Source organism: Trichechus manatus, unplaced genomic scaffold (genome assembly GCF_000243295.1).
Source record: "Trichechus manatus latirostris isolate Lorelei unplaced genomic scaffold, TriManLat1.0 scaffold00027, whole genome shotgun sequence".
NCBI lineage: Eukaryota > Metazoa > Chordata > Mammalia > Sirenia > Trichechidae > Trichechus > Trichechus manatus.
Window position 1 is genome coordinate 18891616 of NW_004443963.1, and position 26553 is coordinate 18918168.

The following is a 26553-nucleotide window of genomic DNA, read 5'->3' on the forward strand; positions in this document are numbered from 1 at the left end:
GCTCAGGAAGGGGGTGGGTGGGGCTGAGGGCTCCTTGGCCTGTAAATAAACTGTCTTTGAGAAAGGGCCTCCTGGCTTTTGTTGGGCCAGGACCTCGCCTGTCCTGGAGCACAGCCTGGGGGCATCGAGTCCTGTACGCGGGCCCCTCCCTCAGCCTGCATGAGCTCTGGGCCTGGTGCAGTAAGCGCACACGTGGCCCGGCTGCACTACCACCCGCGCACAGGTCCAACAAGATGGACTGAAGCCAGCCGGTATTTTTGTGTTTATTTTAAAAAGTTCACACAGCTTCCCCAACTCTGTCTCGGCACTTGTTTTGGTGACTGACTCCATCCCTAAGCCCCCCTGAATGACAAGCCAGACGGTCAAGGCAGGAGGCTGCCCTAGTTTCTGGCCCACACTAGGGCTGGGCCAGCAGCGCCCTTCTGTCCCGGGCTGAGGCTGACTGACTGATGGTGGCTGCAGTGGGGCAATGGGAGGGGACATGGGTGGGTGGAAGACTGTGGCAGGAACAGGGCCAGGAAGCAGGACAGATGCAGCAGGTGTGGCAGGGTGGCTACATGTCAAACACACGTGATGGGTGGGCCTGGGCAACTCCACGCCAGGCTGGGGCAGGACCATGTGTCACAGCTTGAGGTGACCCTGTGCCCAGCCCTAGCAGCCACGGCCTCCAGGCCCATCTGTATGTGCAGAGCAGGATGGGAGGGAGCTGCACCCGCCTCCCACCCAAAAGAATGTGTATATGCATGTTGATATATTATATAGAGGTATATACACCTGTACAGAAACCTTTTGCCACTGAACACTAAACGGTTACACTGTCCAAGACACTCAAATGGCAGGGAGCCCCCTGGTGGCAGCCTGGGAGCCCTGGGGTTGGCTGACAGGAAGGAGAAGCCCAGGCTGGTTTTTCCCCTGGGAGGGAAGAGAAGGCAGGGAGTGAGCCCTCCACCCACCTCAGCCTCTCCTGCCTTAGACAGTGGCACCTCAGACCTCAGAAAAGAAGGTCACGCTGAAATGCCTGGCGCAGGGACCCTCTGCTCAGCCTCCCAGGGAGGGGAAGCAGGAACTGTGATTGTCAAGACTTCACAACCACACGGAGGTGGAACCAGGCCAAAGGGGGGCCGTGCCATGGAAAGCCCCGGGCACCCACCACCAGGCCCCTCCCCAGACCCCCGTCTCTTATAGCAGAAGCTATAAGCAGGAGTCCCAGTGGAGCTGCAGGTCATGGCCGTCGAGGAAGTCCGTGGAGAAGAGGCTGGGGGCCGTAGTGCTGAGGGGGGCCAGGTTCAGCACGGGGCCGCCCGACGACAGCTCCAGCCAGTCCATGCTGTCCAGGTGCCCGTCAGCCAGGTCAAGGCCCATGGTGCCGCTGGGCTCAGGCGCAAAGTGCAATTCCGAGGTGTCCATGGGCGAGGGGGGGTGGTCCAGGATGGCGGAGCTGCTCAGCATCTGGCTGTGGAGGTCGTCGATGAGGGACAGGGGCTCCGGGCCCTCATGCCCACCCGTCAACAGGGGTAGCCCTGTGCTGCTCTCCAGGAAGTCCTCCAGGCGCCCGGGGAGGGCGGGTGAGCCTGACGGAGGGGGCGCCGTCTGCGGGAGCTCGGCGCAGGGTGAGGGCTGTGTGGCCAGCGGGGAGGCGCAGGCTGCCGGCATGGGGGACTTCTCCTTCCCCGACAGGGACGATGGCTCCTTGAAATCTGCTGGAATTTCTGCCAACCAAGGAGATAACAGGGTCAGAAGGTGGGCCAGGCTCACTCCTTCCCTCTCCTGCCCAGCTGACACTGAGCCCTTTTGACGAAGATGCTGCAGGCCCCACAGCTCCATTCCAAGCATCTCCTCCTGGTGGCCCTGCAACCTCTCCACCACTTCTCAGTGCCCCCTTGGGAGCAGGCAGCACTCATCTCCCTTTCTCTGTCATCCCCTAAACATCTGCCAGAGCTCAAGGCCTCCTCCGCCCTTCTCGCACTTCCTCTTTGCTCCCCAGGCGGCCTCATCACTCCCATAGTTTCCACCCCATCTGGGCACTGGACATGCAGGCGCGCCACTCCTGAGCTCTGGACCAGCCCGTCCACTGCCCGGAGCAGCCCCAGTGCTGAGGTTTCAGAAGGCCCACCGACAGCCGCAGCAGCACCCGCGCTACGTGCGACCCCAAGACGCACGTAGACCCGCCATCTGCCTCTTAACAAGCTGAGGTGTTGAGTAACAATAGCTACTGGGTGCTGCTTTTTTTTTTTTTTTTTAAACTAAAAAACGAATACAAACAACAGTCATGTATCTGGGTACACTGCTTCAATAACAAGCATAATCTTAAACAGAAAATACAGTAACTGCCTTCTCTATTCCTACTGCTACCATCCTAGTCTAAACTATTCCTCATAACTGGATCTCTCTCCCTTTCTCTCAATTCTGTCATCGAAGTTGGAGTGCTTTCTATGTGCAAGAAGCAGTGCCAAATCCTGAGGACACAGTGGGGCCAAGAGGAACCTAGTCCTCAAAGCACTGAGTTTACTGTCTTCAGGGATGACCAACACTTGCAGGTAACTGTAATTTGGTTAATCTTTTTATTTTATTTTTTTTGGAGATACAGCTCACACAGCATAAAGTCTCCATTGTAAAGTGTATAATCGTGGTGCGCCCACTCTTCCTCCGTGCATTGTTCTTGTGCGTTACATGCTCGAGCCTATCAAACCCTTAAACAGGCCCCAGGGGCTGTGCTCATTACGTCCCGATAACTGTCCAATCCTCATCTGGCGCCACCGGCTGGATCCTGCCCAGACCAGAATTCTTCCCTCTGACCTGTCCTCCAACTGTGTCCCTTCCTGTGACCCTTCATGCTGGACAGGCCATCACGTCCCATCTGGCTGTGGAAGCCAGAGCCCTGGGATCACTGCTGACCCCTCAAACAGTCGTCACCAGGGTCATCCCCTGGTTCTGCTCCAGACGCTGCTCAAGTCCCTCACATCCCCCCCACTGCCACCTGCAGTCCTACCTGATACTTGGGGCACTGTCACCTGACTTTCCTTCTCGTCTTGCCACCTTCTGCCCCAAACTCTCCTCTGCCTCAAGACCTTTAGCAAGTCACAAAGGAGACCATCTCCCTCCTGTCACCTCCCTGCCACGGCCCCCACGGCTGCCCTGAGATCAGTCTAGACAACACCTGGCCGCCCTTCCAGTGCCTTCTGCCAACAGCCACCTGGAGCCCCACCCCATGCCAGCACTTGGGGCTTGACTCCTGTCCGTCTGTCTTGCTTCTCCAGGATTTTTCATGCTTTGCCCCTCTGCCCAGATAGAACATTCTAAACCCCTGTCCTCACTGGAAAACTCTTACTCCTCCTAAAGGCCCGTCCTGAACCCCCACATCTGGATGGGGTCCCGTCCTGTGAGACCCTGTGCGCAGCCTGCCCCTTTATCGTAATAACGAGAATGCATTAAAAACAGGAACAAGAAAGCTCGCGGCCGGCCCCTGTCCGACTCTCGTCTGCTCCGCTCACTTGGCCCTCGGGCAGCCAGGCACGTGCAGGTTACAGCCCTCACCTGCAGCATCTGCTCAGTGAGGCTGACCTTGGCCCTCCGCCCCCATCCCCACGACCCTTCCCCTTCTCTGCTTGTTTGTCACATGTACTCCTTTCTGACATGTAATTTACTGTGTTATGTTGGAGCTCCACAAAGATGAAGGTCTCTATTTTGTTTGCTAGGACGGCCCAGCACCTAGAATGGTGCCCCCACACAGAAGGTGCCGATAAGGTGACCGATGTTGAGGACACCCCTCTTCTGAGCCCTCTTGCCAGGCCTGGAGGTAGGGCACATGTCTCACTCAGTGGCGTGTCCCAGGTGCTTACTGTGAGGTTTGCTAGTCAGTAAGTGCTCAGTATGTGCATGCACACCAAACCAGCCAGCCTAGGCTGAGTCCACCTGTGGGGGGCGGCAGGAGTCTGGGATTTACCTCCACTCTGAATAAGAATGTCAAACAGGTCATCCATCTGCTGGCTTGAGGAACCATTTTCCTGTGGGACAAAAAGAAAAAGATGAGGATTGGGAACAGAGCCCAGGTACCTTCTCTCCCACGGTGATGTAGCCATGCCCGAAGCTCTGATGCTCTCCTGCCCCTCAGGCCCACCCCCGCAAGGCCTCTGCCCCAGAGGACAGCTGCCCGCCCTCAGTCCTCCAGCAGCCTAGCGCAGCCATCCACCCTGGCCAGGCCCCAAGTCCACCCTCTTCACCTGCTGTTTGGGCTGCTGGTTCACGGCCTCCTCGTAGCCAGGTGGCTCCTTCTTCAGCAGAGAAGTGGGGGGCCCAAAGAGGGGCTGCGGTGGGGGCTCCAGGTCCATCTGGGCTGGTGGGCCAGGGGCCGGAGATCCAGGCTGGGACAAGGGCTGGACAGGAAGGTTGGGAGAGAACAGTGGTTAGGGGTGCAGACCTGCCTGGGGGAGAAGTAGGGAAGTTGCAGGGACAGGCCCCTCCCTGCACTCCAGGAGGCAAGGGGCAGGCGCCCCCTTCTGGCCAGGCCGACTCTGCTGGCTCCTTCCCAGGAGTTCTCCTGGCTGCCACTGGGGAGGAGGGTACAGGACATGGAAGGCCTCGGCCTCTGACCCTGCAGGCACGGGGTGACCTGGCTTTGGTACCCACCACACAGGGAGAGGAGGGGCCCCTGGGCTGAGTCCTGCCCCCAGCTAAGATGTCTACATCCTCCTTCTCTGAGACTGCTCAGGGTCCCTGTCTCCCATCCTCAGGGGCCTGGCTCCTCTCTCAGCCTCTCTCTCCTAGCTCCACAGGTCTGAGCACACAGGGTATAAGAGGGGCCTCCCCTGTGGGCCAGGCTGGGCAGAGGATCTGGGCTGTGAGAGTAGCAGCAGCAGCAAGCCAACTGCCAGTGACACTGGTGGGAGGACAGCTGGCCTGTCTGAGAGGGAGAGGAGAGGAGCTAGCACCAGGCCTGTCTGGCAGCCCCAAGCTGGATACTTAAGTCAGACACCGAGCTGCAGGCTCTCACCAGGGCAGGCTCCTCGCTTGGCCTGGGCCCAGCGAGGGTGGCTGCACCTAACGAGTGGTGGGCAGCTGCACCTGGTGAGGCTGTCCAGGTGCACACATGTTCTGTATTGACAGCCAGAGGTCAGAGGGGCCCTGGCCTTCAGGGCTGTGGGTCTGAGCTGGCCTCGACTGTCCTGTGTCTTCACTGGTCAGATGGGGGATGCCAGGCCCTCCCTCTAGAGGGTGCAGAGAAGATTAAATGAAGCAAACACAAAAGGTGGGCACGTGGGGGCACTGGGAAAGGGGGCTATCACTAGTCCACGTGTCTTCACACTGCCTGGCCCCACTTCCCCCAGCCCACGTACCTGCTGGGGGCTCCCACTGGGCAGGCCAGGGCTGTCTGCATTGTGATTGGTCACAGTGAGCATGAGGTGGGTCCCAGTGGAGTCAGTGATGAGGGTGGGAGGTGTAACCCCCTTGACGAGGCCAGAGCCCCTTGGGGCCAGGAGCAGCTTCGGGGTGGGCACTGGTGTGGGCTCAGGCAGCCCGGCTTCCTGCTTCACCACCACAGCTTGGGGTGCAACAGCCGGGGTGCCAGTGTCTGCGTGGTCGGCAGTGGGGACAGCCAGGCTGGGGCTGAAGGGGTGTGTGGGGCCCGGTGGCAGCTGGCTAAGCTGACAGCTGGTGAAGCTGCTCTCCTGCTTCACAGTAGTGGCAACAGTGCTAACGGTGGCCGGGGCCGGGCTGGGGCCAGGCTGCTGGGCCCGCTTCTCCTGCTCCAGCTGCAGCCGCAGCCGCTCCACCAGCTGCTGCTTCTGCCGGAGCATGCGCGTCAGCTCCTCAATCTGCTTGTCCTTCTCCTGCAGCATCTGGTCCTTGTCGCGCCCCTCCAGCTCAGCCCGCGCCCCTGGGCTCAGGCAGCAGGCGCCGGCCCGTGGGCCCTCCTCTTTCATGAGGATTTGCAATGGCGAGGCCTGCAGTGTTAGCTGGGTCAGGGGAGATGTCACCATCTCGCCAAAGGTGTCCCCGGTCGTGGAGTTCTCGTCGCCTGTGCTGAGAAGGGAGCGCTCTGAGGGAGTGGGAGACACTGGGGGTGTGGAGCCCGTACTGCCGAATTTCACCACTCCGTTGCTGGTCACCGTGGCCACCACCACCTCTGTGGGAGCCAGGCCTGCTGCCACCAGGGCTGGCCCCGTGCTCAGCCGGGCCGCTGGGAAGGCTACCACCACCTCCCCAGCCTTGGGCAGGATGGAGGCAGCAGCGGGGGCCTTGGGGGCCCCCTGCGCAGGGCTGATTTGGTCTTGGTAGGCACGCAGGCGCTCAATCAGGTCAGTCTTGGTGCCTGAGACAGGCAGTGATCGCAACTTGAGCTCCTGCTTCAGCTCCGCCACCTGCAAGGGATCAAGAGCCAGGTCAGCAGGGAGCCCTGGGCCTTGTCCAGGCAGTGGGTGCTGACAGCTGGACAAAAGGAACTGGGTTCAGCCAGGAGGAGAGTCTGGGAGAACGGGACAGACAAGCACATTGTCCATTAAGCCTTGTCCATGCCAGGCTCCACTGGCCACTGGACATCAGCGCCCCCATCCTCCCACAGCCCCGGGAACAAGCCATGCACCGCTGCCCACCTCCTCCCTTTCCCTATCCGCACCACACTCCAGGTCCTAGTTGAAATGCCCACTCTGGCTGCCAGCCAGACTGTCATGGCTACAGCTATCCCCGCCCCCCGCTCCCGGCCTGGTGCTCAGGCATGTTTAATGGAACTGAGTATGTTTTACAGAGAAAATTGAGCACACCAACATAACGTAATGCCTCCAGGATCGTACAGCTAGTGAGGGGCAGAGCTGGGCTGCAGGCAGTCCAGGCCTGAGGGCCAGCATCATGCCCAGCTGCCTCCACGAGCCTGAGTCTCTGCTGGGATTCAGATCAGGGCCCAGGCAGGGTCTGCCTGTCTGGAGGCCCAGCCTTGTGGGGAATTTGGTCCACTCATCTTCTGGTCAGACAGAGACCCCAGGCCTAGGACCCAGCAGCTGTGCAGCAGGTTCCGCGGGGCATCAACTGGTAGAGTGGACAGTGTGGGGGTGCTGAAGGTGGACAGCCCCAAGTCTGAAACCTGGCTCTATCATGGGGGCTACTCTACCTCTCAGTGCCCCAGTCTCCCCTTCCTAGAATGGGGTATTACCCCCATTTGTAGTACTGCACCGCCAAGGTCGAGGGAGAGAAGAGGCCTGCTGTGTGAGCCCCAAGGTCCTGGACAGACAGGACAGTGATGACAAGACAGGTGCAGCCTGGACAAACAGCCTCTGTCTGATGGAGGCCCGAGTTTGGAGCCCTGTTTGTCCCCAAGGGCTGGGGGTCCAGGGCCCACTGATTTCCCAGCCTCCAAGCAAGGTTCCCAAAAAGCCCCTGTGGGAGGGGCCAGCCACCTGCCTTCATCTCGTCCAGGTTGGCGGGCAGGGCCCCCGGCTTGCCCGGCTGTGAGATGCTGTTCTGACGCACCAGCCCACTGGGCCCAGGGGCACCCGAGCTGGAGCTGCTGCTGGTCGTGGAAAGGCTACGCACTGGGGGGGCCCCATTGCTCCCCAGAGTCTCCACTGCTGGCCTGGGAAGAAGGAAAGGCAGAAATGAGTCCCTCAAACTCCACCTCAGCTGCTGCAGGCAGAAGCCAAGAGCCTGGGCCACGGAGTAGCCTTGCCAGGGACACCTGTGGAATCCACACCAGGGGTCCTTTGAAGTCACCCCCACAGACCTGGCACCAGCCGACCTCAGGGCAGTGACGGGTTGGGTAAGGGTGGGCAGGGCGAGTGGGCTCCTATTTTGGCAGGGCAGCAATGCGGCAGGGAACGGGCAGGCTCCTACTTCTGCCGGACAGCAATGGGGCAGGGTAGGCTCCTACTTTGGCGGGGCAGTGACAGGTGGGGCAGGGTGGGCTCCTACTTTGGCGGGGCAGGCAGGATGGTCTGGTAGTTGTAGTGCTGCTGCTGCTGCTGGTTGAGGATCTGGAGCTGGAGGAAGAGCTGCTGCTGCTGGAGGATCTTGGCATAGGAGGAGTCCATGGGGGGTGGCCCCTTGTCCTGCTTTTGGTCCGGGGGGATGTACTGATGATACTTGAGCTTCTTCACCTTTGGCTTCAGCTCCTTGGCCTTCTTGCTGCGCTGCGACTTCTCGCTAGCAGACTTGGGTTGGCTTTGCTGAGGGGGACAGAAGGCGTGTCAGGGGAGGCGCAGGCTTCTTGCGGGGGTGGTCCAGGAGCAGGACAGCCCTCCCTCCCGTGTCAGGGTGGCTGAGAAGGCCATTCTCCACCCTGCCCATTCCACTCTTCCCTCACTGGGCTGCATCCCTCCAAAAGCAGAGGTCTCCTCAGTGCCCAGAAGTGTGCCAGTGGGGAGTGACAGGGGGACGTCAGAGGGGCGCCACGTATGTCCGATCTTAAAACGGCCCCAGCTCAGAGAGACCATCAACCACACAGTCACAGGCATCCCCACGTGCCTGGCAGAGTGGGCACAGCAGGAGGTGCCGTGCTTGACAGGAGCTGGACCTGCTGTGTCGTGCAAACCTCGGAGAGTCCTGCCAGAGCAGGAATGACCATGGCCACCCGAAAGTGAGAAAACAACATGAAACAGCTCTGAGAAGTCACTGGCCTCAGCTCACCAGTGACCCTGATCTGACCATGTGAAGAAGCTGGGGTTGGCCCAGGTTCCATAAGCCCATACTCACACACCAAGTGCTCCTGCAAAGGCTCCCTGCTGGATAGCATGGAAGGCTTCACACAGGGCTGTGAGGCCAGAGAGGCCCAGGCAGACAAGAAGCGGCCAGCGGGTCATGTCCCTGGGTCAGGGGACGGCAGAGCAGGCCAGGGGGCAAGTGCTAGCAGAGGAGTGCCAGGAAGGACTGTAAAGTTTCTGAACAGCCTGGTGGGTGGACAACATCGAGGGTGGCGATGTGACGCAGGGGACGGTCAGGGTCTCAAGCAGGCGGAGGTAGGTCTGAAGGCAGGGTCTGGGCAGGGGTAACCCACTGGAGGAAGAGCTGACAATGTGGGCAAGCGGCAGGTGAGGAGTTCTGACAGTTGGTCACTGTGAACACAGTGGAAGGGGCAGAGTGTGGAAATGGGATGAGGAAGGCAGATCTGCTGAGACAGTGCAGTCAGAACCCAAGTGGGTGAAAACAGGAGCAGGCAGAGAGGGCGACAGACCCATGGGGAGGAAGGTGATCTCAAGGAGACTAAGGGCAGAACCTGGGGAGCACCCCACCCTAGAAGGGAGGAGGAAAAGGAGCCCAGGAAAGAGCGGCTGCCACAAAGAGAGGAGCAACCACAGCAGGAGAGGCGCGCGATCGTCCCAGGGAGGACTGAGGCAGCTGACCAAGAGTGGGGCTAGGAGCTCCAGGAGGCTGAAACAAGGCCCAGGCAAGGGAAAGTCCAGACCAAGTGTGGAGAAAGTGCTCTTTTAAACACGTAGTGTCAGAGGAAGCAAACAGGAGTGTGGCGAGGAGCAAGTCTGAAGAGGCATTTCGGGGGACAACCTTTGACCCTCCAGTGAACAGTAAGGAAGAGACTGCAGAAGCAAAGGAGGTGCCCACTACTGAGGCGATGTCCTGGAGAAAAGTGGAGCATGCCCAGAACACAGCAAGGCTGGGGAGGCCCCTCGCTGCCCCTGGCCTGGAGAAAGGATGTCCCCACCGGGGGCTGGGGGAGTGGCACACACTTTCTGGCATGGAGCAGGGAGAGTCGATAGCCTCCGTGGAAATGCCTCACATGCAGACAGAGGAGTGAGATAAGGGAGGGAGGGGCCGTCCCACAGGAGGGAGCAACACGAGCAGAACCAGGTCAGCTCCAGAGCCACAGCGAGGTCTCAGCGAGGATGAGAGAACATGAGTCTGGAGGGTTCCCAGGAACCTGGAACTCGTGGTGAGAGGAGAGGACCTGTGATGGCCGGGGAGCACGTGGGGAGGGAGCCCAGAGAACAAGCAAGCCACTGCTGAGAGGATGACAAAGCCAAGTGGGAGAAAGAGAAGTCAGTGGCCTGCCCGGCAGAAGCACAGGTGGGTGTGTCCTGGAGGCTCAGGTCAAGGAGCTCCTGGGCTGAGGTGGCTCCAGGGCAGGAGGGCCACTGAAATGACCGCCTGACCCGTCTACCTGCCGAGGCCACCAGTGAGAGCTTTGTGGGCTGGTAGTTAAGCACCCTTCAGTTACTTCAGGTCAGACCTTCGAGGAGGAGAATAAAAAACACCACCCGAACGTGCCGCTCTGACTCCACTGCCTCACGAGGTTTTCAGGGCCTGAATGAGAACATGTGGATTTTGCTCATGGCTGAGAGGAATGAGCGTGCAGAAAACCCAGCCCAGTGCCTGGCACACGGCTGCTCTGACGGTGGGGGCGCGTGTTCCCTGAGAAAGGAGAACACGGCAGATATTCCAGACTCTGTGTTGCACCCCACCCTCTGCAGTCAGCCCTGCAGCAGGAAGGCGGTCACAGTGGCTTAGAGGGCGAAGGGAGGGGGGCACAACCCCTGAGAGAACTGTACCTTGATGAGTGTCGGGGTTGACTTGGCAGTGGGGACAGCGGTTCCATTGGTGAGGCTGGGAGCCAACAGAGGAGGGGGCGGTGGAGGCGGCTGCTCTGCCAGGAAAAGGGTTTCTCTGGAGTCGGGGCCCGTCGGCAGTTGGGACACAACCTGAGTGGGAGAGGGGAAGTGAGGCTGCAGAGCCACACAGGGCACAGGCCACTTCAAGGTGGTGGAGGCAGGGGTCCTATACAGGAGGCGGGGGTGGCAGTCACCTCTCGGGATGGCATCAGTGTCAGAGGGCCAGTGACAGGCAAAGCCCAGGGCTGAGAGGAGCCACCCCCAGAGTGACAGAGGGAGAGGCAGAGGGTGGTAAAAACCTTGCTGGGCTGAATAAAGTCAAGAAAAGCTGATGCTGGAATGAATGAAAATGGGGGCAGGCCGGCTAAGCCCACGGGCCCAGTTTAAAGGCAGCCTGAGCCGGTGTCCTCTAGCTAGGCCCTCAGCTGGCTCAGGCAGGCTCAGGCCGGCCCAAACTGCATGCAACGAAATGGGGCCCACTGCCAACATCTCCCTCCCTTCACTGGGACTCAAGCAGCTGGTGCCCGAGCTACTACGGCACCCTGCTTCCCTGCGCCAGAGCAGGGGTGGTTCACCAGCCCAGACCAGAGACTTACTTCTGGGGAGCTCGGGGAGCAGGGGAAGCCTCTGGAAGCAGGTGAGCTCACCTGAGTAGGGGAGAGAGAGGTGGCACTGGGCAGTGGCTCGCTGACTCGGGCTTCCAGGGGAGATGGCACGGAGCCCTGGGACTCGTGGCTGGCAGGTTGCTCGGGGGATAAGGCATCACTGCTGTCCTCATCGAAGGAAGAGCTGTCCACTACTTTCGGGTAGTTCACCTGGCCGACTGAAACCCAAAGCCAGCGTGAGACCCCACTTCCTGCCCCACATTGGGTGAGCGGAGAAAAGGCCTCGCTCACCAGCACAGTGCCCGTTCTGCCCCCACACCTCAGCAGGCCTCGGACTCCGTCCCCAGAGCTCTCGGACAGCCCGCCCTCAAGACCAGGAGCAAAGGCCAGAGAGACGTCTGTGGGCCATCCGCACACTCTCCCTTTGCTTTCAACTCTTACCTCACTTAGTCTTGAGTCAGGCTCTACCCTCCTCCCGCCCTGGGAGACCCCGCTGCTCCCCCATCTGTTTCCTGCTGTTAAAGGTCCTTCACTTCCACCCCTGGCTGCAGAGAACTCCCCTGCGGCGTGGGCTCTGCCCCTGCTGAGAGGAACTAAATGAGCACGACTCCTGGTCGACCCCCCAGAGGCCGGGACCAGAGTCAGGAGCCGGGCTCTGAGGCCGGGACAGAGGGCATCCCAGCAGAGGCCTCCGACTGTGCCTGCCCTGCCGTGACCCCCATCAAGCCTTGGGTGTGCCTGAGTGGTATCCTCCAAGGTTGCAGGCCAGGCCAGCTGGGAGGGTGAGCAGGCGGGGAGGGGAAATCCAAGGACCAGGAGGAAGAAAAGGGGAACAGGGAGCCTGGGGAAGACCTGCAGAGGCCAGTGGGACATTTCAAAATATCCATGTTATAACCAGTGCCTCTGCAGGGGAAGAGGGTCTGCTTTCCACAGCAGGAGGAGTGGAACCCACAAGTGGCCAAGGCCCCCAAGGTGCGCAGCTCCTGACCGGCCGATGGGAAACCTGCCCTGGGGGAAGACTGCAGATATGGAACAGGAAAGGGTGGCTCAGCCTGGGTTGGCCCTGCAGTGACTCCCAGCAGCATCCTCCTGCCAAGGGCTGTGACCTGAGGCTCCTTCCTCCCCTGGAAGCGCACCCCCACCTGTACACGCATGCACAGGGGGACAGAGCTCACTGACCACTGCGGGCTTCTCATCACTCAAACATCTAGGTGGTTTCTCACAATCTCTACACCCAGCGGCGGGGGGGCCCACGGAGAGGGGCCACCTCCCAGCACATTAGGGTGGCAATCCAGGACAGAGGTGTAGCGGCTCCCACCCAGCCCATTTGCCCTGAAGGAGCTGCTGGCAGGACCAAGAAGGCCAAGGACTGTGCCTGCGGCCTCTCTGCAGACCCGTCTGTCCACTGTGGGCTGGGCCGGATGTGGAAACGCGGACTGTCCCTGCCCCCGGGGAGTTCACGTGCCAGTCCCAGGACCGCTCAGGAGAGGCTGGGGAGATGGCCTAGAGGAGAGGAGCCTGATGTGAATCCTACAGATCAACCGGAGAGTCTGGAGACAAAGATGCATGAGCGGGTATGGGTGTACGCATATGAGTCCATGGGAGGAGTGTGCAGGCAGGTGGGGAACAAGGCCTCCCTCTCAAACCGCCCTACTCTCAGCAGGCCTCAGAACTCAGTCTGTCTCCCTTCTCTGCCACCCACTTCCCGCCAGCACCCAGCTCTGCCTCCTTCCCCTCTCTCCAAGCTAAATCTCCATCTTAGCCCCACTATCAATGTCCTCCTCCTCCTGTGAACATGTCAGCCACGACTCCTCTCCTCCTCTCTTCTGCCATTGCCTTGACCTCCCTCCTCCTCAAAGTCCTTCCCACCCCAGCATCGCCTCTCCTCCTCCTCACTCCCCCACTCCTCCTCCTCACTCCCCCACTCCTCGAGCAAGATCTGGCTGAGGCTGGCGAGTGCTCCTTTCCCGAGGATGCTTCCATGCTCTGCCTGGCCGCCGGCCCCCACCCACGTCATTCCCTCTGCCTCAATGTCCTTCTCCAAATGTGCTATGTCATCTGTGGGGCCTTCCCAGCCACCGCGAGCCATCCCTTCTCAGCTGGGCTCCCAGGGCACAGATACCATAGCCATCAGGGCCATCATTAGCTGGCCTGTAATTAATCTTATAATATAACCTTACAGTAGCAGCAACCTCCTGTGGAGTCTCCCCAGGCGCCAAGGACCGTGTGGGCCCATATGTCCACGTGACCCTGAACACTGTCCCACGAGGCAGGGGACTCAGCTCCCAGGTCCCAGGCCATGGCCCTTCTCTACACAACACTGCCCCGAGTGGGAGCCAACCCAGAAGCCATTTATCTGTCACCGGTCTCACATCAGACTGTGTCTGTCATGTCTATTCATCTTGGTTAACTTCAGGACTTCACACGGGGCCTGGCACGTGCCAACTCTCGGCTGACATTTAGCAGATTGCTGGCTGGCTGCTGAGCCCAGAACTGACCTGGCTCAAGCCCTGGCCTGTGACTGGGCACTGCCACGGAATCTGGGGGAGATCTGGTAGGAAAACGCCGAGAGGAGACAGGACGAATGCCAGGGCCAGTCCGTGGACGAGGGCACCGGGGTGTCCCCGTGGGCTCCAAGGGTGACCGCACTGAAGTGGGGAAAGGGCTGCTAGGGGCCCAGGGCGTGCCAGCCTCCTGCGCTAACTATCCAACCCCATTTTGCACCGCAGTCTCCTTGAACCAGTCTCCTGACTTTGCACGCTACGGGGCCTGCTCCAGTGGGTCCCCTCTCACGTCCTACCCAACAGTGTGACTTGTCAGCACAGTGGGAGAGTTAAGCCTCCTCTTCTCTATGGTGCAGCTACCTCCTTGAGGGTACGAAGGCCTGGCCACATGCAGGAGCAGGTCTTGGGCCTACTGCATTCAGGGAGACATGTCTGCACCAAACTTCAAGCCAAATCTAAGCAAATCAAGTCCGAACGCCTTCCCATAGCACACCAGGCCCTGCACCTGGTCCCTGTCCACCTCTCCTGCCTCGTATCTTGTCACCCCCTCCTTCCAGCTCCCCCGTGTGGTCACAGTGAACGACCTCGGCCCGTGGAGTGCCAGGCTCCTTCTCATCTCGCCCCACACAAGTGGCCCTCCCAGCCTGGATCTCTCCTCCCCACCAAGCACAGCTTAGCTAATTCCTGCTCCTCCCTCAGCCCCAGGCTTGGGTGTCGCCCACCCTCACAGTGCCCTGCGCTGCCTCCAGCATTCCTCTGCCTGTTTACCTGCTGTGCCCTCTCCTGGGTGTAAGCTCTGTGGGGCGGGGGCCGGGTCTGTATGTGGGGCTGCGGGCCTAGCACCTAGCACACTGCTTCAATCAGTACATTTTGCTGAATGAAATATCTGTCCAAAGCGCCAAGCTCCAAGAAGAACTATCATGAGTAAAAATAACGCATGATGTGCAAGTTTCTAAGCCCTGGCATCTCCGCCTGTTCCCACCTGCCAGTCCTGCCATCTGTAAGAGTAAGCCCCTGAGTTTACAGGTATGGATGGAGGGTGGGGAGAGACCTCTCTATTTATTATTTATTTGTGTGTGGGCTCTGATCCCCGAGGGCCTGGCACTATTTCAAGCTTAGACAACCTGCTCATCAGGCCCTCCCACACTGCGCCTGGGTCCCCCGAGGCTCAGCTGGAACCCTGGCCCAATTCTGCTCCAATCCTGGCTCCCCTCCCCCTGGCCTCCCAACCTGCAGTCCACACAGGCGGCCTCCTTACCGATGATGGCTTCCTTCAGGCTGGACTCCACCGGTAGGATGTTCTTCTCCACCAGCTCCATGGGGCCAGGCCTCTGTGCGATCTTCTCATTGAGGTCATCGGCCAGCCTGGCTCGCTTCAGCTTCAGCTGCTTGGCTTGGAGGGAAGGCTCCGCCGAGGTCTCTGCCAGGGAAGAGATGTGTGAGTGGACCTGGCTATGCCCTGGGGACTCGGAGCAACTCTCCTCCCCTCCCAAGAAGTCACAGACCCCTCAGAATGGAAAGCACATCCCAGGAGAAGGCTGGCCTGGCCTGAAGTTTTGTAAGAACAAAACGGGCTCCACCGTGGCAGTGTGCAGTCACACACGACAATGGTCACCAGCACAGGCCAGCACTGAGGACTTTCAGAGGTTGTGCTGCAGAGCTGAGTGAATAGCAGCAGGCAGAGTGGGCTCCGCTCTGCCCTGAGCTTGCTGTGTGACGGGGGGCAATGCACCGCCTGCTCCGGTGTCTTCATCTCCACGTGGGGGTCAGACGAGGAAAGCGCTCTTACAGCCCCAAATGCTCAAAACTAAACCAAAAAAGGATGGATGCACGCTGTTTCCTACACTAGAAACAGGGAAAGCCGTTTGAGACTGGGGTTAGGTGAGGCAGGTCTAGAGGACTTAACTTGTACTTCACAGGTCTCAAAGACCCTGAGTGAGTGAATGAGAATGAATGAATGAAAAAGAGAACGTAAACGCACTTTTGTTCACTCTCATGTGTTGTATAGTTCTAGAGGTTTTCACAAAGGCTTAATGTCATGAACCTGCCATTAATAAATGCACTATTAAAACGGATTTTGGAGGAGAGAAAGGATCTGCCCTGGGAGAAAGAAGAGACTCCGTAGTGAGGGTGGTGAGGTCCCTCAAATGGCTGTAGGAGAAAAAGCTAAGCCAACCCAAGAGAGTGTGACTGTGCATCTTTGGGAGTTGCCCAAAGCAGAGGAGGCCACCACAGCCCTGCTGCTGGACTGTGTTAAGACTCAGCTGTCTCCACTGCCAACAGCAATGAGGGTGATAAGACAGAGAGAGGAAGAACTGTGGGTGGTGCTGTGGTGAGAACAGGGTTTAGATGAAGCAAAGTGTTTTCAATCTAACACACCTTCCAAAATGTGCATCCTGACCAGCTCCGATCTCTCTGGCCGGGAGCGAATCTTCCGCTTCAGATAGTCCTCAGTCTACGGAGAAAACACACCAGGAAGCTCTCAGATCCAGGTTCCCGGCATGTGGCATGGACAGGGCTGCTAACGCAGCCTTGGCTGTGGTGGACGCTGCTAATCACCTCTGCATCCCCATGGCCTCTGCCTGTGACCGCGAGGTTCTGAGGCAGAAGGCGGCTGGGAGGCTCAGCCCAGGGAGGATGCACCGACTTCCAGCTGGACCCCAAGGCCCCATCCGTCTTTCAAGGCCTTTTGTCTGAGGCTGGACTCCTACTCTCTATATAAATGTCTGTTATTTTTCCTATCATAAAAGTAATGTATGTTCATCAAAAAAAAAAAAAAAAAACTAGAACATTAGAAGTGAAACAAAACAAAACAATTTGCAAATCATCCCCCATGAGTGTGCAGGGAAACTTGTTTCTAGCCATTCTTCCACGCAGGAGATAAGTCACTTTTGCAGTGCTGTAATCATACTTAATATAATTTTATATCCTGTTTTTAAAAATTTTGCACTGCATGACCTCATGAGCAATGTTGACTCAGTTTGAATGGCTACGAAATGGAACACTAATTCTCATACAGGGTTGTCATGGCTCTAGTTCCTCCCAGTCCAGTGTCCTCATTTCGGCATTTATTAGACTCCAGGTGAACTAAACTATCCTGTTAACAGTCAGAGAGCCACCACTGCCCAGGGCTAATTCTGGAAGGTGTTATCTAAGGCCTTATCTGTCTGACCCCAAAGCCTGTGCTCTTAATTCTGCAGCAGCATTTCTCAAACCACAGGACCACCATCAAGGGGTCAAGACCAGCATAGCATACATACGATAGAAAATAATATTCAGAGAAAGCTGCATGCAGTAAAGGTAAGGCTGGGCCTTCACCGTGGCCTCCTGCTGCTGTGGGGCCCTGATGGGCAGCTCTCCAGCAGACAGGTTAAAGCAGCTGTGGGCCCTGGCTCTCTCACACCAATCTGCAGTGGGCAGCAGTACTGCCTGGGCTGCTGTGAGTCTTCACAGACACCAGAAGGAGGTCTATTTTCTAAGCTGTCTGAAGCTCTGAACAGTGGCCAAGGGTGAGGCAGAATACAGTCATGATTAAGAAAACATCTGGAGTCCACAGGTCAAGGTTTGAGTCCCAGCTTTGCCACCTACTAGCTGGACAAGTTAGTTAACCTCTCTTAGCTGCATCTATAAAAGGAGGAGAATAGCACCTAACTCAGAAGAGCTAATGTGAGGATAGGATACACAAGAAATGGATATAACTAGCACGTAAAAGTGCTCAGTAAAACAGTAGTTGTTGTAATTAGGTATTATTTGCTCTGTGCCTTCTCAAGAAGCAGTCAAGGATGGTGCCAAGTTGTGAGATGGGTTGGGGCAGGACAGGCAATGCCATTCCTTCCCCTCCTCTGTATTCTCTAGTGCCCCGGCTGGCACGCTTAAACAGTGCCATTGGTTACTGCTGTTGCTCCCAGTACCCATGACTCATTCTTCCTACTCACTCTTAAGCATTAATCATGATTTTCTAAGGAAGATTTAAAAAAAAAACATAAGTAAAGTCTCAGAGGTAAGTATTTTTGAAATCTCTAAAAGCGTTGTGGGTCCTCAGAGAGTCACGGTCTCCATCTTCCATCTGAGGTGGTTCTCATCCCTTGTCTTTTATGTAAAAGCAAAAAGTGAAGAGGGTGAGAGGGGACGCATGTTCTGGTGACTTCCCCATCTCCTCCCACATTGGGCAGCAAAATATTCCCTAGAGTTCCCTGGGGGAAGTGAAACCCAGACGGGGGAGCTGCAGCAAGTGAGGTGCTGCAGCATGCAACCTGGGGCTAAGTGGAGCCCAGCTTCTGCTTTCCAAAGAGCGCAAGTGAACCTGGAGCTGCTCAGGGCAGGCAGAGTCCAGTTAGGTTTCCTGCCCCTTGGAGGTGTGAGCAGTGCTGCCCTGGACACAAAGGGGCCACCACTCGGCAAACTGTCCCATGGCTGGTGCTCGCAGGGTAACATCTATACAAGGTTTAGTGAAATTAAAGGTGGGGAAATACTAGTGGTCTAAAAGCAAGGCTCAGGGGAAGGAGGACTGGGCGGTCAGTCCATATCCCTAAACATGCCGAAGGAGAAACCTCATTCTGGTCATGTTCTGTGGAATCACCCTCGGACATGACTGGCATGGGGATGAAAGTTCTACTCAAAACTGTGAGGCAGGGGCTGAGCCTAAAGCCAGCTACTGAAGGGTAACAGAATGAGCAATGCAATCAGCTCCAGGAATGCTCTCTGCAGGTCCTCGGAGAAAGAGTCCTTACCCTGGCCCGCTCCAAGCTCCTTCTCTGCTCATGAAATGCAGCTGGACTTTTCAAAGCTGTTGGGAGAAAAACCGTAAGAGAATGACTTTAGGTGAAGCATCATGTCAATGCTACAACTTATGGTGCAAAAGGCATTTTAAATTCAAGTTAATTTTAGCAGTACTATTAAAATCAGCTGGAGTGAAGGGGTAAATGGCACCTAAGAAAGCAAGTCTCTTTGTGTGCTCGCTGCCCCATTAAAACAGTTTGGGTTACTTTATGATTCCTAATGGGAACAGTCCCTGCCTAAGCTTGGGCGTTGTAAAGCACACTCATGGACTACAACTTAAAAACCACCCTGGCCCCATCCCTGGACTGCACTGCACAGCCTCATCGGTTAGCCTCTCAGGGCACTCGCCTGCTGGGCGCCGAGGAGGAGCAGAGCTGCATGGCAGGGGCGGGCTGAGAAGGAGCAGAGCTGCATGGTACGGGTGGGCATCGAGGAGGAGCAAAGCTGCATGGCAGGGGCAGGTGCCAAGGAGGAGCAGAGCTGCATGGCAGGGGCGGGCCAAGGAGAAGTAGAGCCGCATGGCAGGGGCAGGCCAACGAGGAGCAGAGCCGCATAGCAGGGGCACTTTCCTTCTCAAATCTCACTAGGAACCATTAAGTGACCAGAGTTGTTCTAACAGGGCAGCTAAACCCAAAAGACTTCTGTCCACTCAGGTGTCGCTTCCTTCCTCAGTCAGCAGATATTAATAGGACTGCTAAAATTAACTTGAATTTCATTTGGAAGGACTGAAGAACCTCACAGCAATGGGATGGCTGACCCTGGTGAACACACACCACTGGCCGACAACAGGACGGGCTCATGGAGGCCTGGTCGGGGACTCGGCTCTGCTCTAGGGACACTGCCACCCAGATCACAGCGCTCAATGCCGGCAAACAATGCAGAGGGGGAGGGCCAGGCCAAGGTCCTCCACAAATGCTGTACCACGAAGAGAGGGTCTGCCTCCTTCTGTCAAAACCTCAGCTATAAGGACAAATGATGATTTGGGACCCAGAGGATGAGGGGGAAAGGCCTAACTCACTTCAAGTAGGAAACAAGAGCAATAAGAAATCGACAAGACTGTGGTCAGTTTCACTTCTGCTGCCCTCCAACTTCAGAGCAGCTGTGAAACCGTGTGCAGAGATAACTTCTGCCGGGCTGACGGCTGTGGTATGAGCGCAGGGCTAAGGAGGCGCTAAAAGTAGCAAGAGCATAGATAGGACCCTATCCTGCCTGGGGCTCTGTGCTTCCTCTCCCCCTCCCCCCATGGGCTGGGCCTCAGCAACAGTAGTCTCAGAAGAAATGTCCCATCAGTATTTATTTAAAAATTTTTTTTTAATCATACAATAAAAAAACTACAGTCTTAAAGGCTCTGCTTGGAGCCCGTTCCATCTTCTAACGGCAGGGGGAGCTCTACATTTAACAAATAATCTCTAAGAAAAACCAGTCCAGGGCTCCTCCCCAGCCACCAGTAAGTAGCATGCCCAGGCACTAGCCAGGCCAGCCAAGCTCTAATGGGGGGCAGTGTTGAGTATTTCACTGGGCAAGAAGACATCCCTGCACCTACTAAGACTGTGGAAAGCTCCAAAAGCCCTGAAATGCAGGAACCTGTACTGGGTGTGCTGGACCAGCAGGGGATGAACAACACCTGGCTCTTGGAGAGCTTCTCTCGTGGATGAGACAATAGTATAAAGAATCTTGAGAAAATCTCCGCTCCTGCCCCACCCCAGCTTCCTGCCTTACCTTTCTCGAGAGCACTCATTACCATCTGCCATGCGTTACAGCCATGCTACATGTTTTTCTCGTGTTTACTGTCTGTTCCTACAATTCAAATTTAAGCTCCATCAGGGCACAGCAGGGGGTTTTCTCTTTTGTTTCTGGCAGGATCCCTAGTGCCTAGAGTACCTGACACAGTTCACACCCAATAAATAATCACTGAACCAGTGAACTGATGAGCAGTGTATAAGCGGTGGTGCAGTGATTAAGAGCCATGGCCTGCTAACCAAAAGGTCGGCAGTTTGAATCCACCAGCTGCTCACTGGAAACCATATGGGCAGCTCTACTCTGTCCTATAGGTTGCTATGAGTTCGAATGGACTTGCCAGCAACGGGTAATGTATAAGCAAAGGATACAACGTGTGCCACAGAGCTAGAAGATTCTGTGCTAGAGCTCTAGACATTCATTCATCTGAACAGCCAGGATTCTGGCTCTTGTCAAAACTTCACAGATGTCCTGGATAGAGAGTCAAGGGATCTGTGTTCCAGTCCTGGGTTCTACCAATTGCTTCTGGTGTGACACGGGGTATGGGTGCTCTCTGGGTGTCATTTTCTTCTGTAGACAAAGGGTCTGCCCACCTCCCAGAACTCCTGTAAGAATCAGTGAGACGGAAAGTGCTCTGAACCAGGGGGGTGCGCTCAGCAAGGTATTTACGGCTGGTGGCACAGTCTGCACTAAAACCGAAATGCTGCTGTGGAAGAAAGGCTTGGCAATCTACTTCCACAAGATTACACTTATTGAAACCAATGGAGTGCAATTCTACTCTGAAACCCATGGGGTCCCCATGAATTGGACTTGACTCTATGGCAAAAGTTTTTTTTTTTTTTTTGGTCCTCAAACATAATGATTTGATTGGATCATGGGTTCAATTCCCACACAGGCCACAGATTATCTGTTTAAAACCCTGGCTGGCTTGCTGCCTCAACAACCTATGCTAGGTATCCCAAGAGGTAAGGCACAAATCCAACTTACGGGAAAACAACTCACAGAGCACAGAATTTCTTGATGGAAGGGGAGTATACATCATCTTCATGTACAAAGCGTGGTGCATTACTAATGGGGGTAAAGATAGGTTATCTGGTTACAGAATATGTGAACTCCTATTTGGTCCCATTGAATTAAGGTAATTTTCATGTTAACAGGAAGGAAGAGATTACTATTTATTGAGGTGCCTACATATGTGGCAGGTACCGTTCTAGAAGTTTTAAACATGTTAGCTGATTTAAAATTGCTAATGATTTCATGTGGTAGGTAATACTCCATTTTACAGATGAGGACAGGCTTAGGCTAGGCTAGTAAGTGGCAGTTAGGATTACAATGTCATTCTGTCTCACCCTCAAGCCAGAGTTCTTCCCGCTCCTCTGGGTTGGTTTCTAAACTTTAAGGAACAGAGAAGAAAGAACTGAGTGGATGAGAAAGCAAGGTGGCTTCAGTTACACGCACCGCTTAGATGCAGACTGAGTCCAGGTAACGTGGAAAGGTCAGCTTGCCCACAGCACTGAGCACAAACAGGTGGGAGGACGGCTCAGATGAGGGGTTCAAAGTGGCTACGGGCACAGAAAGCCACGGTTAGAAACCTGGGGCCCAACGTGGAGCTAAACAGGTAGCCTTCAGCACTGATACTAGGAGAAAAGCAGGGAGGGGACGAGAAGGCCAGAGGAACTTGTTAGCTGTCAGGGACTGGTCAAGAGGCCCAGAAATGAGGGCTAAGAAGAGAAGGCAAGGTGATAATTACCAATCAAAAAAAACCCAAACCTGTTGCTGTCAAGTCGATTCTGACTCATAGCAACCTTAAAGGACACAGTGGTACTGCCCCATAGGGTTTCCAAGGAGCACCTGGTGGATTCAAACTGCCAACCTTTAGGTTAGCAGCTGTAGCTCTTAACCACTATGCCACCAGCGTTTCCAAAAGATTGGTTCATTTTATAATAACAATAATATCAACAATAACATCTCACTGAATTCTCTTAACAGCCCAGGAGGAAGGGCCTTCGATTCCTGTTTTATACATGATGAAACTAATGCTGGGTGAGATGCAGTAAATGGTCAGGTCATTCGAGAGGATGAATTGGACCCAGACCCAGGTATAGTTCTGTCTTACCCAGGTCTAGCTCTGTCTTACCCAGGTCTAGTTCTGTCTTACCCACGTCTAGTTCTTTCTTCCTTTGTGTAAACCTTTTGACAATGTCAGTTTCTCTCACTCCCTGAGGATCCCAACTCAGTTTGTGTTGCTCTTTCCCCATTTTGAATCCTGTTCTCAGCTGGCACGTTCGGCAATTTTAATAGCCACTTCTGACGGCTGAAAGGAGGAGGGAGCAATGGCCTCTCCTCCTTTGAGTTTCTGTTGGGTCCTCCTTCACTGATTCACCTGAGGAGTCTGGAGCTGAGGAAGCAAGGCTCTCGGTGCACTGGGGTTTGAGAAGCGAGGTTCCTCCTGTCCTTACTGTGTTACTGTGGATGGTAACCCAGCTAGCACAGTAGATGGAAGGGTGCTGCAGGTAAGCCCTGGGCTTTTGTCATGGATTGAGTTGTATCCCCCAAAAATATCTGTCAGCTTGGCTGGGCATGATTCCCAGTGTTGCATGATTATGTAATCTGGTGTGATTTCCTTATGTGCTGTAAACTCTATCATTATGATGAGATTATACATGATTTCCTTATGTGTTGTAAATTCTATCACTGTGATAAGGTTATACTGATGAGGTTGACAAGATTAGATAGTGTCTTAATGCAATCTCTTTTGAGATATAAAAGAGAGAAGGGAGCAGAGACACATGGGAACCTCATACCACCAAGAAAGCAGTGCTGGGAACAGAGCGTGTCCTTTGGACCTGAGGTTCCTGCGCCGAGATGCTCCCAGACCAAAGGAAGACTGATGCATCACAAAGACCTTCCTCCAGAGCCGACAGAGAGAAAGTGTTCCCCTGGAGCTGACGCCCTGAATTTGGACTTGTAGCCTACTGGACTGTGAGAGAATAAACCTGTCTTTGTTAAAATCATCCACTTGTGGTATTTCTGTTAGAGCAGCACTAGATGACTAAGACAGCTTTCTTGATGTAGGAGCCAACGGCAGTGTATTAGGCAAAATCACCTCAAGCTTCCAAGCTAAAGGGATGAGACACAAGGATGTAGAGCAAAGCAGAAAACGGCTTTAAAGTTTAGGCCTCTGCTAGTTGTGGAAAAAGGTGCCCTGGTGGCCAGGGCTTCCAACCTGGTTCATTCTGGTTCAAACCCCTGCTGAGAATTCACATTTCTAACAAGTTCCCAGGAAGTTATACTAAGAATCACCTGGGGATCTTGTTAAATTGTGGATTCTGATTCAGTATATCTGGGGGTGGAAATACAAGTTATCAGCTAGGAACTTGTTAGAAATGCAAATTCTCAGCAGGGGTTTGAACCTGAACAAACCGTTCGAAGGTCTGTTGGTGGCACAATGGTTAAGTGCTCAGCTGCTAACTGAAAGGTCGGCAGTTTGAACCCACCAGCAGCTCCACAGGACAAAGGATCTGGCAATCTGCTCCCATAAAGATTACAGCCTAGGAAACCCTATGGGGCAGTTCCACTCTGTCGTATGGGGTTGCTGTGAGTTGAAATCAACTTGATGGCACACAACAATAGTTGTGGAAAAACCCTAAAGCTGCAGTTAACCCATCTATGTGTGTTCAACTGGGAGGGCTGTGTTCATCTTGACCACCACCTCCCTCCTACTCCTGTTCCTCTTCTTCCTCCTCCTCACTGCCTTAATGGCTTTGCCAGTAGGAGACAGGATATTACTTACTCAGAAATTTCATCTTCCCAGAAACTCCTAGAAGGCAGTCTCTGGAAAGAGAAGCTCCCAGTGCAGACACAGTGCTGGGTGTGTCTATGCTGTCGTGTGCTGTCGAGTCGATTCCAACTCACAGTGATCCTACAGGACAGAGCAGAACTGCCCCGTAGGATTTCCAACGCTGTAATCTTTACGGGAGCAGACTGCTACATCTTTCTCCCATGAAGTGGCTGGTGGGTTCAATTGGCTGACTTCTTCGTTAGCAGCCGAGCGCTTTAACCACTGTGCTACCAGGGCTCCTTGTGTGTGTGCCTACAGAAATAGCTATGTGCCAGGTCAGAGGCAGATCTCGATCCTTCACTGCCATACTCTGGGAGCTGGTTCTGAACACTTGTGCTGCTGAGTGAACGAAAGGAGCGTTCAGCATGCACTGAAAAGGAAAAATACCCAAGCTCCCCACAGAAATCAAATGCACAGAAGTGGCTAAGAGGCGTGGTGCCCTTCATCACAGTTTCTAGATGTGGGACCAGCCCTGCCTGGCTGTAACCACCAATCTGTGTTCTCTGTTCCCTTTCTCCATCATCATCCATTTTCTTTCTCCCCTTACACACTTGCTGCCTTAATTAAATGCAGTCATTTGTGAATTAAAGCAATAAAAAGAGAAAAACTGTTTCCTCTTTTTTTTTTTCAATGCCTTGCTCAGCGTGTGTCTGCAAGGCTTGCAGCTTACAGTGTAGGAGTCCCAGGATTAGACTTGGCATGATCTAATCTAGCACTAAACGGTCAGTATGAGCACCCTGAAAAGTCAACCCATCCCATTCACTTACGACATAAGCCAGCGCCTTCCCCCATCATCACCAGATTTACTTAAACATGTAGGCAAGTCAAAGTCATCCGGTAGCATCCATGGAGCAGTTCTGGAAATGGCTCTCAGCAGGGTAATGACAGCAATTAGCCATTAAGCCTCATTTGCTCATCATTATCGTTAAAGAATGTTTATGAGGTGCCAGGGTTTGAATGTCACTTTATTAGGTGCTGACAGAATTAAAAAGATGGTTCCCATCCTTGAGAAGATAACAGGCTGAAAGCTCACCAGCAATTCTATACTGAGAGAAACTCAGAGGCTATGAGCAAAGTACAGTTTTATAGAGATTCTGGAGTGCCATGGTCCAAGTAACCTTTCTTTTAGGCAAGCCTGTTGGATTTCTGTTGTCAGTGTAGAAGCAGGGGGCATACAGGCAGTGCATCAAGGAGGGCTGTCTGTGTGTGAGGGAATAAACACACTAACAAACCAGGTGGGGAACTAGAAATGTATCCATCCATCCATCCATCCATCCATCCAGCCATCCATCCATCCATCCATCCATCCATCCATCCATCCATCCGTCCATCCATCCATCCATCCATCCAATAAACAATGGTTAAATCCTATGCTAGTTACTGAGGATTCAAGGATATACAAGCCGAGATCCCAGCCTTCAGAGAGAACTCATGGTCTGATCAAGGAAAAAGATAAGTAATTGCAATACAAGCTGGAAGTGCAACAAGGGAAGTGACTTAAGGTGCTACGAAGCACAGAAGAAGCAAAATTCAGCCTGGGGGCAGAGTGTGTGATTGTCCAGGAAGATTTCACAGAGAAAAATCTGAATAAGCTGAGGGGGAGCACTGCAAGCAGACAAGGAAGGGAGTGGAGAGGTCACTCAAAGCCGAGGAAGAGCACGAGTAGAAGCATAAGGGTATAAAAGAGCAAGGCAAGTTCAAGGAACAACAAGTGGTTCGATACGGTTGGACTAAAGAGTTCATGTGTGGACATGGCTGGATGGGGAGGCAGGACCCAGCCCATAAGAGCTTTAAATGTGCAGGGACTTCTGCTTCCAGGAAGATGGAGGAGACTTACTTTTTTCTGTTCTTCCCACTAAGTATAACAAAAACCCTGGATACAGTATATAGAACAAACATAAAAAGACTCTGAATTGTGGAGAGAACAAGGCAGACTTTGGGACCTCAGGACACAAGGAACGACATGGTTCCCTGGTGTTTTTTGTTTTTGTTTTTTTTTCCCTTCATATAGCCCAGACTTGGAACTGAAGAAGCTGGCGACCCAGAAACGCCAAGAGAGGAAGACAAAAAAAGCCCCAACCAACACCTGTTATCTCTAGCCAAAGGACCAGACAAGGGGCGGCCTAGCAGGACAGAAAACTTTTAGACAATAACCGATCTACTCCAGCAAAATACCACAGAAAAAACTGTAGTGCTACCCATACCAGCAAAGGCCAAGTGGGGAGTCTAGACTTCCACCTTCACAAAGCTATAAAGTGGTGCCCCAACACCTGGCTGGGGGTGACGCTGGAGAAGGCCAAGTAGGACTTTCACCCTGCTAGCCAGTAACAAGCTCCCCCTCTACCCTGCAATAATGAGGCAGTCCACCCCCTTCCCACTAGGGTGGTGTCAGAGGAGGCCTGGTGGAGAGTCAAGGCTCTCGATGAATGGTAACAAGACCACCCCCACCCACAGTATCAGTGGAGACCACATAGGAGGCTGGACTTACACCCCCATCCAGCAATAACAAACTGTTCCTCTCCCACTCCCACTCGGGTGTC

At 54.8% G+C, this 26553-nt stretch overlaps 1 protein-coding gene across 3 annotated transcripts in view; it reads right to left on the bottom strand.

Moving 5' to 3' along the window:
- Window positions 1-253: 253 nt before the first annotated feature.
- The window catches only part of MRTFA (myocardin related transcription factor A), a 253745-nt gene continuing 227445 nt past the window's right edge, over window positions 254-26553 (bottom strand). For 2 of the 3 annotated variants that reach the window (XM_004373886.3, XM_012554832.2), the window contains 11 exons: window positions 18387-18442; window positions 16036-16111; window positions 14915-15076; window positions 11195-11370; window positions 10488-10637; window positions 7900-8153; window positions 7393-7564; window positions 5334-6359; window positions 4221-4373; window positions 3944-4004; window positions 254-1709 (listed from right to left, as the gene is read on the bottom strand). In XM_004373886.3, the coding sequence (XP_004373943.1) occupies window positions 1192-1709; window positions 3944-4004; window positions 4221-4373; window positions 5334-6359; window positions 7393-7564; window positions 7900-8153; window positions 10488-10637; window positions 11195-11370; window positions 14915-15076; window positions 16036-16111; window positions 18387-18442 (2804 nt within the window). In that variant the 3' untranslated portion in view covers window positions 254-1191. The remainder of the gene's footprint in view (window positions 1710-3943; window positions 4005-4220; window positions 4374-5333; window positions 6360-7392; window positions 7565-7899; window positions 8154-10487; window positions 10638-11194; window positions 11371-14914; window positions 15077-16035; window positions 16112-18386; window positions 18443-26553) is intronic. The other variant, XM_012554833.2, reaches the window with a different exon arrangement.